General features: G+C 39.7%; 2 protein-coding genes across 3 annotated transcripts; one reads left to right on the forward strand and one right to left on the reverse strand.

Annotated features, from left to right (window-relative positions):
• The first annotated feature begins 512 nt into the window (after positions 1-512).
• On the forward strand, positions 513-9,446 carry LOC122879597 (KH homology domain-containing protein 4-like). Its single transcript, XM_044203899.1, has 14 exons — positions 513-685; positions 1,807-2,080; positions 2,185-2,304; positions 2,457-2,530; positions 3,488-3,540; positions 3,685-3,890; positions 4,868-5,076; positions 5,503-5,563; positions 5,849-5,906; positions 6,119-6,354; positions 6,743-6,847; positions 7,454-7,539; positions 7,620-7,738; positions 8,168-9,446. The coding sequence occupies exons 1-14, from the start codon at positions 657-659 to the stop codon at positions 8,296-8,298; spliced, it is 1,761 nt and encodes a 586-aa protein (XP_044059834.1). The 5' UTR covers positions 513-656; the 3' UTR covers positions 8,299-9,446.
• On the reverse strand, positions 8,565-17,057 carry LOC122879588 (fibronectin type III and SPRY domain-containing protein 2). 2 transcript variants are annotated; one of them, XM_044203884.1, is made up of 13 exons: positions 16,770-17,057; positions 16,313-16,637; positions 15,759-15,854; positions 15,176-15,409; positions 14,974-14,996; positions 14,389-14,510; positions 13,368-13,532; positions 13,072-13,206; positions 12,736-12,889; positions 11,898-12,031; positions 11,436-11,568; positions 11,165-11,341; positions 8,565-9,815 (listed from the first exon to the last, which is right to left on the reverse strand). In XM_044203884.1, exons 2-13 carry the CDS (start codon positions 16,586-16,588, stop codon positions 9,566-9,568), a joined length of 1,899 nt encoding a protein of 632 aa, XP_044059819.1. In that variant the 5' UTR covers positions 16,589-16,637; positions 16,770-17,057; the 3' UTR covers positions 8,565-9,565. The 2 variants fall into 2 exon arrangements, with proteins under 2 accessions (XP_044059819.1, XP_044059810.1); XM_044203875.1 differs by having other exon boundaries at positions 16,313-16,621; positions 16,770-17,056.
• Between the last annotated feature and the right edge of the window lie 10 nt (positions 17,058-17,067).

Raw genomic sequence — 17,067 nt, forward strand, 5'->3', positions numbered from 1 at the left:
CTTCTGGCTGCATGATTATCAGAATCAGAGTCATTAGATATCTTATTTTCTACTATTTCATAATGTCAGACATTGAATTCCAGTCTCGATAAAGGTTAGTGGACTGGGAAAAAACAGGGACATCGATGGAAACACATCCAGGACATTGTCATAATAGTCATGGGAGATGGAGGGAATACTAGTTGGTGGAAGAGCAATGTGACCATACCTTTAATGGGGGCCCAGCTGCTCTTTATTGCCCAAGGCCCCCCTAGCAGGTTAATAAGGCCATGGTCAAGAACTCATGAAGATGTGGGCATTAAGTTTTTGCATTTTTCTATGCTAATCATGCATTTAAATAGCTTGGCTGAACATCCTAGTTAAAACTCTATACCTAATTTTATGTTCTCCAGACTAGGTGGCCTTTCTTTTCTAAAGATGTACATTTAAAATGTTGATAAGTTACCAGTTGAACTTATCTTATTACCATGGTTCTACTCTTCCAGGTAGTGTTACATAACATGAAAACAATTCAACTTCCGCCAGGTCAGACTTTGCGACAAGTCGTCACAAGAAATCGCCGGCGCCAGAGAGAGCAGACAGATGGCTACCGTCTTTCGGCGTTAACTATATTAGAAACTCTTATAATTTTACTGCAGATTTAGTGGAGTGGTGCTATGTCTTCGGGAATGACTGGACAAACACCGTAAGTTTCTGTTTAGTTTGTTTGTTGTAAATAAATGTGGTAACTTGAGTAACAATATACGAGCTAACAACACTGCATATTTGCGCTTAACGGCAAGCTAGCCAGCTAAGCTAAGCTAACGCTAGCGATGGTGTTTGTCAATCTGTTAGCTGAATGTGAAATAACCACAGAGGTTAGCTTTAACGCTACCACCGGCTAGCATACATGTTCGCGGCCTGCTAATAAATGTTAGCTTGCGGGGTACAATTATTGTGCGCTTAAAAGTCAACACCAGTCGGCTGGCCTGAGTGTATGTTATCAGAATATTGGAACACCATATTCATCCAAGTCTTAAATATATATGTGTATATATATTGGTAATACGAACGTCCAAAAACACTATCGTAATATGCTAAGTTAGCTAGCTTCGCCGTAGCTTCAGTGCCAGTTAACGCTAGCTAACTTTTGCTGTTGTTAGCTTAACGTTAGCTGACAATGAACAGTTTACTAACCGCGGCACAAAATACAGTGTTGTTAGCTTCAAAAAGAAGAGTTTATCAACGAAAGATCTTTAAAACCCCGCCATTTACCTGTAAGATATTACTTTTAACGGAGTAACGTTATACGATTGGCTACGTTACAACAAACAATTATCCACAAACGTTGCAAGTCTCGTTTGAAATGCTGAATATGTTTCATCAAGTATTTTCCGATTATTTTTGCAATATCAACGTGTAAAAGTATGTCTAAACAAACGATATAAGGACATAGAAAGAATGCAGGGTGATAAAATATGTCCACTGACCCTTTCCGTCATTTTACACCTCAGTTGACAAGCCTTACCGGTTTCTGATCTGATGACTCAATTATTTAAGTTAGGTCATACAATTATTAGTTTAGTTAGTTTATTATTTAGAAGAATTTAGTCAAAGGCATTGAAGTCACCATTTTAATCTTGAAGATGCTTCAGCACTCATCTACATCTTATCAACAGATCATCTTCAGGAATAAAATGGCATGTCAATTTACGTTGATTTTGTACTTTCATGTAGTTTTTTTCTTGTTAAAATGGTGTAGTAAAAGTGAATTGTTATGCTTATTTAATAATTTGTGCGTTTGTTGTTCTTTTTTTTTATTCCCAGGTGCCTAACCAGCCGATGGGATCAGCCAGCACAACCTACTCAGAGTGTAGATGTAAGGCAGCAGAGGAGTAGTGAAAATGCAGCCCACCCTGTCTCTTTATCAGGAGTTGTCAGCACTGCTGGTTCAAACAACACAGTTTCCCAGCCAGCACAAACAGGAGAAAAGCCAGCACCTCAGGGAGGAGTTGAAATGGCTGCGGCCATGGCTGCTAAAATAAATGCCATGTTAATGGCAAAAGGAAAGCTGTTGACTCCTCCACCTTTACTTGCAAAGGTGCACATGATTTACAAAGCTGTAAAAATAACTGTATAATATGTCTTGTTTATACAGTCATTAGAGGGCTTACAGTTTTCCTTGTCATTTCCCATGTCTTTTAGACCCCTCCAAGTGTGCCAGTGCCAACCACTACAGAAGAGATGGTTGTCACAGAGGTCGACATAAATGATGTACCGCTACATAGCAGGGACCTTCTTACTAAAGGCAAGACACAGGAGGAGGTAAGTGGAAAGTGGCCATGGCAGTGTTACATTTGTCACACCACACTAGTTAAGAAAATGGAGAAAGTGAGGGAAAAGTTAACAGTTTTAAATAAACATATTCTCTAAAAATCGCTCTTATGTCTTAATCAAATTTCCTATATCTTTTTCAGATCCGACAGTTTAGTGGAGCAGTCGTCTCAACAAAAGGTCATTACATGACTGAAGCTGACAAGGGAAAAGCAGGGTATGTACCAAGACTAAGGATGTCCCAATCTAGTTTTTTTGGCCCGATCGCAATCAGAGTCCTTCAATACTTGAGTCTGATCCAATACTCATATTTCCTTAAATGTTGATTAAATGTGTATCTGACACATTGAAATAGCAGCTGTTTGGCAATGAGGCTGCACAATTAATCGAAATATTATCGAAATCGCAATATGGCCAAGTTCAATATAAATCACATAAGCTGCAATTTTTTTGATAAAGGGGAAATGTGTGACAAAACACCATTCTAATGTACTGTAGTGCTGCAGAGATGCCATGGCCTACAAATCTTGTTCTCCAGATGTAAGAAAACATATTTGGTACAGACCACAACAAATGTCAAATCATGATTTCAATAGTTGTTGGGGTTTTTTTCAGTGAAAATCTAAATTGTGACCCAAAAATGATCAATCCCACTAATTGTGAATCATATCGCAATTGTAGTATCTGTCAAAATAATTTGCAATATGATTTTTATACCACATTGTGCAGCCCTAGTTATATAGTAGAGGACATCTAATTAAGACATGATCTTGTTCCTGCAAAAGTAATATTCCATATTAATGTTTCACATCATTCTTATAAGAATGGCAAACTTCATGCCAGATGGTAGTCTAGATATATGGTATTTATTTTTGTTTCAATGAAAAGAATCATAGTTTTGACAAGTTGTCACAAGCTATGTAAGAATTGCTGTTCTACGCTCCTTTGCAATTAGTGATAAACTGTCTCATTGCTTGCTTACTTATTGCTTAACAAGAAAATCTCAACATATTTACCAGGAGTGCAGTGTCCATCTAATTAAAATTAAATCAAACAGTTACCAAATACAATAAATTCTTGATTTTTACAATGATAATGGGGGGGAAGAACAGATGTATGGAAGAGTGTAGAAGTTCTGTGTTGTCAATGACATTTCTGATTTGCTTTCTTTTAGACAAAGACCTTTGTATTTGCATGTCCAGGGAAAGAACCAAGATCAGGTCAATAGTAAGTAGCACTTTTTTTATCTGCTCAATATGCAGACTCAGAGTCTTTCATCTAATGTAATTTACAAATGTCGTAAGCTTACCGAAGCCTGTTCTTTGTGGCAAGGGATTGAGTATGGCTAATGTCCAAACATTGACTTTTCAGAGGCTGTGATTAGGATAAAGGAGATCATCTCTGAGAACGTGTTGAGGGCCTCAGCAGCATCAGGAGGACAACAGGTGCCTGTAATGCCTCCGCTCACACTCTACCCTCAGCCTCCTCGCCCCGTCATTCCCACACCTGTGCCACGGATGCCCCTCACCAACTCCGCGCCAGGCCAGGGACATCGGCCTGCAGCTCCTCATTCAGGGGTAGGGAGACACAACGTCTATGTTGAGGTTCACCCCCTACAAATGGTGATGAAACCTGTTCAGTTTCCAGGGGATTCATTACTAAAATGTTACCAAGTCATAAATATTTCTGCACTGTGCCTTGTAGGAGGGATTTACCTCTTACTATCAGCAGGCCTTTCCATACTCAGACTTAAACTACCGATGTATCATTTAGTTGAATCACTACATCTCTCTATATTGTAAGCAGTCATTTGACTTTGTCAGTATATTTTGTCACGTTAGACATGGGACAGGGACAAATAAGCTGTACACTGTGCTCAATAGTTGCAGTTTTTGTCATTGTGGGCATTGATAATAACCAAGTGTTTGCTGTAAACACCATTGATGGAGCTAGTTAGCATCATAGAACTGCGGGATTAACAGACACGAGTTTGCTATGTTGGCCCAAAATCAGTTGCCACATTTTAATACATAATTCTTGTTTTTATCCTGAAATGAAGGATAAGTCATCAACGCCTTCTTAAACATGTTATCACAAAACAAAAGTGTGATAGAAAATAAATGAAAATGCATTTTTGACATATGTTTAGCCTATGAATATGGTTAACAGACAGTACCCCCAGGCACATGAGGTAGCAACGCGGATAAAGTCATTTATTTGGATGTGTAACATTGGCATATGAGACAATTGGGATTACATTGTATACAATTCATTATGCAGCTCAGGTCTTGTGTGTTGAATATTCATTGTCAGTGTCAGGATTTTACAAATGGAGGTAAAGAAAGTGAGGCAAATGAAGACCATGTTGCCTTCACTGATACCCACCTCCAAAATTAAGTAGCAGAGAGAACATCCCTGGTCTACAGGGGAAAGCCTTGGATTACTGCATCTGCTTACAAAGCTGTTCTACTTCTAGTCAAACTTATTTTAGATGTCAATAAACAACCTAAATGTGCAGGGCATAATAATAAATCACATTCTCCCTTATCCTCAGAGTTTTGTGCACACAAAGATTTTTGTGGGTCTGGACCAGGCGTTGCCCTCATTCAACGTTAATGAAAAGGTCGAGGGTCCAGCAGGGTCGTACCTGAGTCACATCCAGACAGAGACGGGGGCTCGAGTCTTTCTCAGGGGGAAAACTTCTGGTTACATTGAACAAGCATCAAAGCGGGAGTCTTTTGAGCCTCTTTATGTCTACATCAGGTATGTTCATTCCAAATGCTCACCTTTTGGCAAACTTTCAAGTTCCCTCTTCGGAGTGTAATTCAACCTTCTTGGTGGTTGTGCAGGTAGCATTACAAGCCTAACAGTTCAAGCTGTCAGACTGGAAAAGTAGGCAATTGAATAGATGTGCACATTTCTGACAACTTAAAAAAACATTTTCCCCTAAATCGTAACAGGACATGACTTGACATGCTTGATATAAAGAAGTTATTTGTCTGAATTAATTAAATCAACCCAGATTTAAATCGATGTTGATGGTTTCAGTTTTGGTTCATTTGTGACTGAAACTGCCATCTAAGAGCCCTGATTGCTTATAAATGCTAAAACCTCTTTCTTTTTGCTCTTTGTTAGTTCTGTCCTGAGTCTGTTTCATCACATTTAACAATGTCCCTTTGTGTGTTAAAGCCACCCAAATGCAACTGGATTGGAAGCAGCGAAGAAACTCACTGAGAGTCTGCTGGAAACTGTAAGTTCATGATATTGTCACCACAAATAGTTGTGAAGTTTAACTGAATTAAACGTGAGCCTACTGGGAGGTTTAAGAAGGTGGAACTATTAAAGCATATAGTTTTCACTGATACCCACCTCCTAAAGTGAAAGTGGTAGTGTGAACCACCTGATCTCCAGAGATAGGTTTTGTGTGCTCTGCACCTACCCACAATGCAACTCGATTGTTTAAAATAAATCAACACAGCCTTTGTGGATTGTTATCTAGCTCTTTACATAGTTTTTGTTTTCTCTCATTCTCCAGGTGAGAGCTGAACACGCCCGCATGGTGTCGATGTACACAGCCACAGGCTCAACACAACGTGAGTATTCTTTTACGCCTTGTGACTAATTCCAACAGGGTGACCAAATATCAGGTATTAGCTGACTGCATTCCTCTTGTGGTAATTAATCATCCCTTGACGTCTTTAGTGGCTCAACAATAGGTTGAAATAGTAGGTCACAGTTGTCAAAACACCGTTATTGATTCATGTGATATATGCTATTAACTCCACGTTCTATACTTTCATTTCAGCATACGCAGCACATGGATTTCCACCTAATAGCAATTACTCTAACCAGGGGTCCTGGTATAACTACCCAGCAAATGGGTATGCTGGCGGCTATTCAGCGTACCCAGGAGCCGGTGGTTATTGGAGTAATGCAAATGGTCCCCCAAGTCATTCTAACATGTCGACAAACCCTCCATCTTCTCAGGCAATGGTTCAGTATCCGGTGTGTCCTAGGAAACCGCATCCATATCTAGTCCAGGTAATTACCAAAGATTAGGGCTGCCACGAATTATTGTTTTCAGCATTCATGTATTAGTTATTTTGTCGATTAATTTAGCTAAAAATAGTTTTTAAATTACTTGTCTGATCAGCTGCCAAAAACCCAAATACAGTATCTAGCAATGGCATTATTTAGTCAATCATCTAATAGATTGACCGGTTACTAATTTCAGCACTAGTTTAAATCTGCACACACCACAACCTTCAAAAAACTTCACGTTTAAAGGTTTTGAGCTCATTGTTTATGTAATAATCCATATTATAATGTTGTCAGGACACATAAAACCTGTCGAGGCGTTTAGGTTTTTTTGTTTTGTTTTTTTATTCTGCTGCGTCAGTGTGTATGTGTTGGTTTTGCTTTACTTAAGGATCCTGGCAGCAGGGAGACAGTGGAGCCTGAAGGATCTTTAAACATCCCCCCTGACTCAGGAAGTCCCAAACGTCATTTCCAGGAGGGGGCTAAGGAAGAACAGGTTAGCTGAAGAATAATACCTGCACATATCACTGAAAAATAATTCTGGCCAAAGTTTAAATTAAAATCATCAATATTTTAAATGTTGCCTTGCTTGTTAGTGTAGCCTTTGCTGACCCACTGCCTGTCTACAAAGGAAACAGGTTGACACAGGTTTCACCGTTGCAGTTGTCCAGATTTGCCTGCATCAGACAGATACCAGATGGGTGTAGCTCTGTATTAAAGTATTTGTAAGGGACATGGTTTTAGTGTTGTTGTCTTTGTGGATATTCAAAAAAAGAAAGAAACACTTTGTTTTGAAGAAATAGATACAGTAGGTTCAAACTAGTTAATAACTAGATTTTAATGTCCCCATGCACGCAAGGGACATTGTTTACTGAGTGCAAATGAGCTGCTGATTATGCTGCTGTTTAGCCACAATAAAACTACTTTATTCCCCTTCAAATAAAATATATATATAAATATTTTTTTTTTTTTAAATAAGCAGCCCTAACTATTTGGAAAGGTTTTCACATAAAGAAAAGGTTTGATCCATAGGAAAAACATTTTTTTTAAGCATATGTTAAAGTTTTGACTTGTCTTAAATGTTTTGTCCTTTTCTGTTTAGTCTACCAGCAGTTCTCCAGAGGGTCCTGCTCATCAGGAGTCTGAACTTCCTGCCTCCAGTGTTGGAGAAGAGAATGTAGTAGAAAGGTTAATAGATCAAAATTTCCTTGCATGTTATTCTTCGTGAATCTTGTGTGGTGTAGATATTGATGTTTTTCTCTCTTCAGGATTTTGATGCCTCCACCACCACCTCCTTTTGTGGTTCCTGCCCCTGTTATACGCAAAAGGCCGAGAGACGCGGTGACTGAAGATCCAGCCAGTCTGCCCATCAGCGCCGCGTCAATGGGTATGCATTTCTTTATTTCCTAATATTCTGAGAGCCTGAGTACTCAGATATTTCTTCTATAGAGTTGTCTGTTGCATTAAATGGCATCTCCCCCCGTGGAGGAATGGGGAAGGAGTGGAGACCTGTGTGAATCTCTCCATTGGTAGAACCCACTAACACTCTCTTCTTGTATATGTTTTTTTGTCTTTCCCTTGTGTTCTCTCTCAACATGTGCCCCCGGACCTGCCTGTTATGGATGTGTGCTCTGCTGCCGTTTCATTTGATATCTTCCCTCCTCTGGCTGTGGATCAAACGAACTCAAAAACCACCGCTAACATGGGGCTCCTCAATGGGTTTCCTTTTTGTTTTGTTCTCTCGCTTTGCACCCCCAATGTCTCCCACCTTCTCTCTACTTTTCTCTGTCTCTATATTTTTATTGTGCCCTTACAGGTGTTCAAGAGGAAGTGTGCGAAAAGAGGTCTAAAGTGGACGAAGATGCATCGGGGCTTGTACCCTACGGAGGAGATTCCTCCGATGAAGAGGAGGAGAGGACACGCAGCAGTAAGACAGATAACTCATAACCCCTGCCCCGCCCCATCCCCACTGCCCAGGATACCCACAGACCCAAAGTCTACATTCAGTATATCAACATGCTTCTCAAACTCCAACCCCATAAAAGGAAAAATCCACCCTCGCATTATCATACACTTTTAGGACTATAACATTGTTTTGCCATGTTTTACCCCATTTACTGCAAATAATGAATGTTATTGCTGACCATTTTCCAAAATGTTAAATGCTTTTGACATTTTTTCCTTCCATCCAAGCAGACATGGCTTTCCATTGATCTCCGTGTGGCACTTTTTTATTTTTTTTATTTCAGGTTGACAGTCTTTATATAGCAGTAATGTAAAGTACAGATGATTAGTAGTAAGCAGGCTGAAAATGGAGGGGAAAAACACTGGTATGGTCTTTGAATTATCACCAGTTTTTGATGTTTGGTGCTTTTTTTTAATTTTCTTGTCCTGCTGTTAAGTTTTTTTTCATGCATCTCCCAGAATGCCTTTCTATAACCTCTCACACAATGGATGTGAACCTGTTGGGTTTTAGTCAAAGGTGGGCATATTTAAATGTATGCCCATCTATAGAGAAAATGTAAAAATAGAAATTTAGATAGCCTGCCAACTAGTTCATTGTGCATATGTTTGTACCCACGTGGCTTAAAATGCAACACATCTTGCAGCTACATGTCATTGAAGAATTTCGAGAATATGGTTTTAGAAAATACAAAGCTTTTCTACAGTGTTTTTCTCCCTTGTTATTGCTGTCTTGATACAAGGCTCTTTTTTTTACTCCAAGGGTCTGACTCTAAAATGTGCACTTACCAATCTCTTAAATGGCAGAGAAATGTTCTATTAACAAAATATTTACCACTATTATACAACATTTTAACAGTGTGAAAGTATTCAGGGTGGATTTTTCCTTTGTGAATTGTATAATAACTACAAATGGATTTTTTTTCCTTTTCTTAAAACACTTATTTCAGTTTTTTTAAAGCATCTTTTGTTAATCAAAAACAAGCCCCTTATTTTGAATTTAAACACTTGGTCTGCTGCAGATGCTGATGGTATAAATACATATTGTAAAATTCAGTAAAAATTTTTCTTATCTTGGAAAATGGTGTATGCCTGTTCCCATGGAATACTATAATAAAAACAACTGAAAACCCCTTATTGTCTTTAGATTCCACACATTTTATACTGCTGAGGAAGATAAGGAGATGGTTTTATTTTATGAATTTGGGTGTTTAATGTTAGGGTCTTCTAGGGATGTTGATGATTGCTGGTGTCAGATGAATGTGTACTCGGGAGCCTCTATGCCGTTGTGCACAATAAGAGCTCCCGGGTTGTCCAGGCCGAAGCAGGGGTGAACATAATTTCGGAAGTGACAGTGGAAGGTGTGTAGGTGTTGTTCCAGATCCACATTAAAGAAGGACAGAGACCCCCTCTCGTAATCCAGTGCCACACCTATCCGCACTGGGTTCACTGTAATCCTCAGGTCAGGACTCCAACCACTGTGCAGAAACTCATATTTATGCCTAGAGGGGAAAAATAAGAAGAGGACAACATGAATTGTGGATAGCAAAGAAGTTCTAAATATAAAAGCTTTTTCTCTCATCCTGTTTGGGATCTTTTTTTCCACTCTGTCAGCCATTCGTAAAGCAGATGCTGACTCATGAGCCAACAGCAGGATTTCAAATGGCTGCGGATTAAAGAAAATGAGAGAAGTGATTGTTAAATTGTGCATAGGCAGAATCACCAAGAAGATGCCCACAATTGAAACCACATTCAGGGCTTGTGTGATATGCTGCTCTGATTTGCTAAATGTAACAATTCAACTGTCCTGCTTTGTTCCAAGAAGAGTTGCCATAGCAACACTTGTAAAGTAACAGATATTCAACTGTGGTCTCTTCTACCTTCAGTGGGCTTAGTTTTGCATAGAGCGGATGCACAATTTTTTGCTTAGGAAGGGGAAATTTCTGGTGGCTAAAAATATAGTCTTGGCCCAGTTTCCATGAACTGCAGTAGTAGTCCCTCAAAGGATCAGCATGCTAATTGTGGTATCAGATTGTCTGAAAAATCTGCATCTACTTGATGTGCGTAGTCCTGTGAAAATTAAAGCCAGTTTCTCCTCCCCGGCTTGCACAACAAATGGGAAAAGGTATATTTCACGAGTCGCTGAGCAGCAAACCAAGGCTACTTTAACCTTTGTTTGTTTTTTTGTTTTTTTAAACTTTGTTTACTTCCTTAGTGTTTTTTCTTTGAATATTTATTTTCTTCTGAACCGATTAAAAAAAACAAAACAACCAATATGTATAAAAGTAATGAAGTGGTAACCCTTCCCTCTGCCACAAATAACTTTGATGATGACAAAATATGGAAATTACCATAAAGCATTGTTACTACACCAAATAAGGAAAAGTTATATGGGCTATGCACAAACATATGTATTCCTTTTGTTTGCAAAACAATTCACAGACAAAGAAATGTACAGTATATTATCCTACAACAGAAATCCTAAATAGACTTGGGATTTGGGAGGAGTAGTTCTGCATAAAAAGTACTGTCAACACCAATCGCAGATAGAAAGCATATGAAAACCCATTGTATTTAACTATGTTTAACAGCTGGGGTCTCAGAAACCCCAAACAGAAGTGCATCATTTTCTGTAGTGAACCTCTTAAACATGTCATCAGTTCAAAATCCTGTTTATAAGCAATTCTCATAAAACTAAGAAAAGTTATGAAGTATCAAGCTGATAAAGCAATGTTAAGTGTGGTTTTGAGCTGTCAAAGAGGGCTGAGGGGTCTCCAGGAACCTAAACAGGCAATTAGGGTTAAATAATATCCACAGTGATGTTATTTTAGCAGAGTCTGTGCACTGTTACCTGGATGGAGTGAGAATGTGTCTCATACACCAGGAGGTATTGTTGGCTCCGAGGTACGAGTTCCTTTCTGTGTCCTCATATGCAACTCCGATCCTAAACTCTGTCACATCATCCACCTCAACTTCCCAGTAATGCCTGCCTCGCACTGGAATGAGATCCCCCAGGACAGCTACACATCTGTACACACACACACACTTACTTTACATACACTCATAAAGGGTAATCTTAAAAGTTTCCATCATCTTCTGTCAGAAGCCATCATATACTTGACCTGGTAAAGTTGTTATCATCTGAGGCCATAGCGCTAATTGGCAGCTCCTCATCTCCATAAAACATAGTGAAGCCATCTTCAGAGATGGACAGGCAAGGATGGGCACTGTCCTCCAGGAGATAGAAGAATGTACCTGCACAGGTAAACAAACATCATATGAATGTGCAAACAAAACACTGCAACACATTAATGATGTTTGCTTTTGGATCTCTTTGCTTTTGCTCTAATATTTGTTTTGTTTTGGGGTTTTTTTGAAATTCTTTGTAGTCCAACTCAAACATGTATGTAAATGTAAATTTACTTCTGTATTTCTGCTTAAGTAAAATTAAGAATGAAGGACTTTTACTTGTAATGGGATATTTTAATAAATCGGTATTGCTACTTTTACTTAAGAAAATTACTTGGGTACTTCCACCACTGGCCAAAAGTACCATGAACAGGCTGATCCATGATGCTTCTCACCCGTTGTGGAGACAGTAATAACTTCACTCCTGTCGCTGGGCCCGCCAATGTTGACTGCTCGCACAGCGATGAGGTAACGGCGTCCTGTCTGCAGCTGGATCAGACACTGACAGGTGGGTACGGCTACTATAGACCTGGGGGATTTAATCAATGAGACAGAAGGCTGATATTACTTCCTTTTTAAATAAATGAAATGCACAATGACGACAACTTTTTGGATCGGCTTTTATTTCCATACCTCTACCGGAGTGTAAAGCCTTGAAATAACAGCTTCTCTCACAACACTAGATGGATAAATGGGGTGCTTAACTAGGAACTTTGTCATATTTGAACCATGGACCCAGTTCAGTTAATACAGTTTAGGCACCTGTATGCAAAAAATACACAGACTATTCAAATAAATAGTTTTTTTTTTCTAAAGTGACCAGATGAAAAATGAAAATGACCCCAATGTGAGGACATTATTCTAGCTGAGGCTAACAGTGCTGCAGGAGCTGAAGCTAAGAATAGATTTTCTAGGACAGTGTGTCTTGTTTCATCAGCTCTATAACCATGGGACCTCAAAAATCCCAGGCAAGCACTAACACAGGCTTGTTTATGGATGTATTGAAGCAAAAGCCTTATTACAGGACAGGCCAGTTACGACAAATATCATCGGGTACTGCATCTTTGAAGCTCAGCATATCCAGTGGAGCATTTCTGCTCTAGCTGAGCTATTTTATCTTTCTGTGTGAACTAACCAAAAAGAAAAATTTAAAGGAAAGCGCAATTAAATTTTGAGCTTGTTTCTATGCTGAATCTGTCGACTGTAGGTGTATTTTAATAACACAATTCTTACTCAGTAACACCGCTCTGTGTGCCATCAGCACCCATCTCACTGAGCTCCACAGTGTACGAGTCCACAGGGTTGTTGTTTCCTGACTCCCAGCGGATCAGAGCAGCCTCTGGACAGCTAGTACACTCCCTCTGCTTGATCGCTGGAGGCGACGGCACTAGGGAGAGAGGAATCAAAGACTTTATTCTCTGTACCATCAATCATATGAGGCTGGAGTGATAACAAAATAGTGAAAAATGCATCTGAAAGTGATTTTAGGGACATCCTGAGACAAAAGAACAATTATTTCAACTGTCACGAGTTTAATGACGCCTCATGTAGTTATGAGATATTTATTACCTGTCATGTATAAGGCCTTCTCGCTCGCTGGGCTGATGCCTGTGGTGTTGGTAGCGGTCACCCACAGTTCGTATTGAGCATTGGGCAGCAGATCTGTTACAGTGCAGTGGGTCTCCTTCACTTTTACCTTGCTTACTGAAAAGCGAGCACAGATTTAATTGTGGCTGCGCTGATAAAAACATGTCGCCAGTATCCTTCAGAGAAATCAGAAGATTCCCACATCAACAGATACTGTTTCAACAGTAGATGGTGTTATCATGCAATGTGAATCTGCAGTCAGTGTCTCTGTGTAATACCATGTGGTGCACAGGTGCTGTCTGCTGGTGTGTCCTCGAGCACAGGTCTGTAGTAAAGCTCATAGTACTCCACTGTGTCGTCGGAGAACAAGCTCCAGCACACACGCAGGGATGTCTGGGTGGCAGAGTTGGGCATCTGGGGGTTTATTACTGGGGCAGATGGAGCTGTTTTTATATTGGAGAAACATTCTTAACCCAGTTTTGTTATCAAGTCATACCATCAAAAGCACTAAGATAACCGTACAGGAGCAGTTTTGCATAAACTGCGATACGTTATGACAGCTTGTTCTAGTTTCAGCTCAACACTGACACCTATGTGCTTTCATTTTTTATAATTCTCATCTGTAAAACAGTGACTTTAATATTCCCTCCTTCCCAAACACAAACAGGACAGTTGACCAGAGAGATTCAAATAGTGTATAAGTGCATAATATACTGATATAAGCTTTGGTGAAAGCTCATTTTTCTCTTCAACATTTTGCCTTTATTCCTCTACAGGTGAATTTCTGCTATTTCTTCTTGCTGTAATCTTCTGCGTCACTTCCGCTTTCCCATGCTGTCAACGTCTCTACATTCTCAATTCCGATTTCACCATATCTGACCCATGATCTTTCTGCCCATGTTCCTCAGGTCAAATCGGCCCTTAGATGCTGCTCTTTAAATATCATTGTAGTCCTGTAATTTTTTCACCTCCAGGATCCTCAGTGAGACTCAACTTAGAGTTTCCATTATTCACCTGCTGGTTTTACTCCACCACCACCACCACCACCAGCGTCTAGACTCTGGGGGATCCTGTCCCATCTCCTGTCTTCATGTGGGCCTGTACTTAATGAAGATTGCTTCAAATCGATGGGGTCTAATCATCATAGTCTCTCACTGTTGCCAACCTTAATAAAAATTGTTGTACACACAAAGCTAGTAATTTACTAGTTAATGATCTCTGGGCAACCACCACACCACTAACTCCTCTAAATTATAAACTATAAGTAGACGAACTGGGGGAGCGGTTTGTAAATCAGACCTGGAACAATGTTGATGGAGTCCATCATGGTTTTGACATCTGACAGGTCAGCAAGTGGTGTGTTAAACTCAAGACTTGTAGCCAGCGTGAAGTCTGTTTCCTCTTTGGCAAGCTCCTCAATTCTGGTGTGTTACAAAAAGAAGAAAAAAACAGCTCTGAGTACTAAGATTTAACATTAAGGTAAAGCAACTTGTGTTGTGCCATTCATTTGGATCAGTCAAAATGTATTCAGTTAAGGTCCACTCACTAGCTTAGCTCTATCTGCAGTGGATTGAGTTTGCTCAGTTGTCATGGAAACTGAGCTATCTCAATGCTCTGCAAAAAGCTAGTAAGTGGACGTTGAGTAAGGATTTTTATGTCAAACTACTTTTTCTAAGGTCAATAATTTACTTTCACACTCAAAATGTGTTTACTTACATAATATTAGTCTGAAACTACAAAACACCTGGAAACATTAATGGCACAGGGCTAATACAAAGGCTAACATGCCTATGTATTAGCCCTGTGCCATTAATAGTTAGTCTTTTGAAATCACACTGCAGTGTCACACCATGTGGCATACTCACTGAGCAGCATCATAATTACCTTTTAATGGTGGGCATAACGGTCTGTCAATAAAGGTCAAAGAAAGCACAAAGTAATCAAATGTAGAAATACTGATCAATACATCAGTACCATGACAGGGAAATCCTCTACTGGAGCCATTTATCATCATGTACACGACTGTAATGTGCACGTTCAAATGACTGGCTGAAGAAAACACACAAGAACACAAGCTATAGGACACCTTCAGGAAAAGCCTCTTGTCTTGGCTGCGGTAGATCTCCTGGGCCGTCTCAATGAGCTCCTTGGAGGCATCCATCGCCCGACCACAAGCCAGCAGCTGACTGTACAGGGCTTCCAGCTTGCCCTTCTTCTCCTCCTCCAGTCCAGCCGCCCTCTCGTCATATCGCTGAGACAGCGTCTGTAGCACATCATTGTAGTGCTGCTCCAAGTGCTGCTCCTGACGGCCAAAATTCTCCTGTGCATACATTCATATGATAATATTGGCGCAGTCAGAGATTTACACATTTGTTATGCATTAAAGAAAATATGGAAAGAAAAGAAAAATGAGGGGAGGATGACAGATCAAGGGAGGCAATGCATGAAATGGATGTGTTTGATTCTTGAGTTCAGGCCCATCGGGAGACACGTGGACTTTCCAGTTACAAAACTGAAATCTGACAACTATATTTTTGTCTGAGTTCTATAAAACAAAATAATAATAAAAAGAAGTATTCCAAAATGCTCACACAGCTATAAATCAATGTCAAAACACATTCCAACAATCTGTTTTGCTAAACTAAAAGTATATTAAGTGTGACATTTACCTCCACAGTGAGAAAGATTTCCTCCAGATGACCTGCAAAGTTCTCCATCTCGGCAACCTTCCCTTGCAACCGATTCCTGATTGTGACAATCTCACTCTGAAAACAATTGAAAGTCATACTTCTACTCTTTGTATTTTTAATTCAATCCAGTAACATAAAATATTTTTCAGCCTGTGCTGTCAGGACTTTCTGCTCATGTCTGTGTTGTGGTAAAAAAAAAAGCTTTCATGCAGACAACTCCATCTTCCAGGAATAAGCTACAAAGAAATCTGAAATGATAGATTAGTCGACAGTCCTTAAGTGTAATGTCATGGCCATTTTTAGGGAAATAAATGGACAAATGTGAATGTTTTAATGTGTAGTTGTCAAGAATTAGAGTGTTTTTCTCCCATTAATCCTTGCATGCCTAGGGCTTCTGGCCATTTTCACTAAGATCCTCTTGAAAAAGTGATTTAAATCCCAAGAAACCAGACAAACAGAGGTCAAATAAAATAAGAAAATATCAAATGTTTCATTAATACATCATGGGCCAAAGCTTTGTTAGTGTCCCCCACCTCAGTTTCTCCCTCCTTAAACACATCATTGTCATCATGTCCATCTTCTGCCCCAGTGGGAGATGGAGAGCTGTCCTCACAGGGCTCAAAACGAAGGGACTCATTGGTGTCGGTAGATAACCTCTGGAAGGTGGAAACGTCTCGGGTCGCCCTGCCTCCTCTGTCTGAAACCACACTGTAGGGCTCCATGGTGGTCGACTCTCTGCTTAACTCCTGGTGCTCAGCTTCCTCTGCAATCACATCCAGTATGCCTCCTCTGATCTCATACAGGTCCATGAGGAGAATGACTGTGGGAATATTCTAAAAATCCTGGATCAAATAAAAACTGAGAATGAACGCAACAGATTATGAGATCTCAAAACTACACTCTTCGCACTTGAACCAAGCAACTTGCCTGTGCAGAACAATCTGTTAATTAAATTATTAATAGTGAATGTGCAGCTGATAGCAAATTTACCTGGATAATTCAGTAAACCAGTCTGTTCTAAACAACCATCTCAGGCCAAGTGGTGTCCGACAATCCAACTCTGTAAGCGGTCCAACCCTCACCCAGAAACTGTGACAAAAATAGATGGGACTCAGATTGCTCATAGGCATGTCAAACATCCATGCAGGAAGTGAGTTATTTAATGAATAAAACATACAAGACTAATTGGAAGCCTGGGTTTTTTTTTTAACACTGTATAAACTTGTAATTAGTGCCAGTTTCAGGTTGGCCATTATTAATTTCTTTGATAATAGGAGTTGGAAATCCC

Source organism: Siniperca chuatsi, linkage group LG1, assembly GCF_020085105.1.
Source record: "Siniperca chuatsi isolate FFG_IHB_CAS linkage group LG1, ASM2008510v1, whole genome shotgun sequence".
Taxonomy (NCBI): domain Eukaryota; kingdom Metazoa; phylum Chordata; class Actinopteri; order Centrarchiformes; family Sinipercidae; genus Siniperca; species Siniperca chuatsi.

Bases quoted from the DNA above. Each gene is read 5' to 3' on its own strand.
- LOC122879597 (XM_044203899.1), top strand. From the start codon at position 657: ATGTCTTCGGGAATGACTGGACAAACACC. The intron at 2,305-2,456 runs GTAAGTGGAAAG...TATCTTTTTCAG, and splicing joins AAGGCAAGACACAGGAGGAG to ATCCGACAGTTTAGTGGAGC. The intron at 2,531-3,487 runs GTATGTACCAAG...GCTTTCTTTTAG, and splicing joins GCTGACAAGGGAAAAGCAGG to ACAAAGACCTTTGTATTTGC.
- LOC122879588 (XM_044203884.1), bottom strand. From the start codon at position 16,588: ATGGACCTGTATGAGATCAGAGGAGGCATACTGGATGTGATTGCAGAG. The intron at 15,855-16,312 runs GTGGGGGACACT...AATTGTTTTCAG, and splicing joins TTAAGGAGGGAGAAACTGAG to AGTGAGATTGTCACAATCAG. The intron at 14,997-15,175 runs GTGTCCTATAGC...CTTTATTGACAG, and splicing joins ACAAGAGGCTTTTCCTGAAG to ACCGTTATGCCCACCATTAA.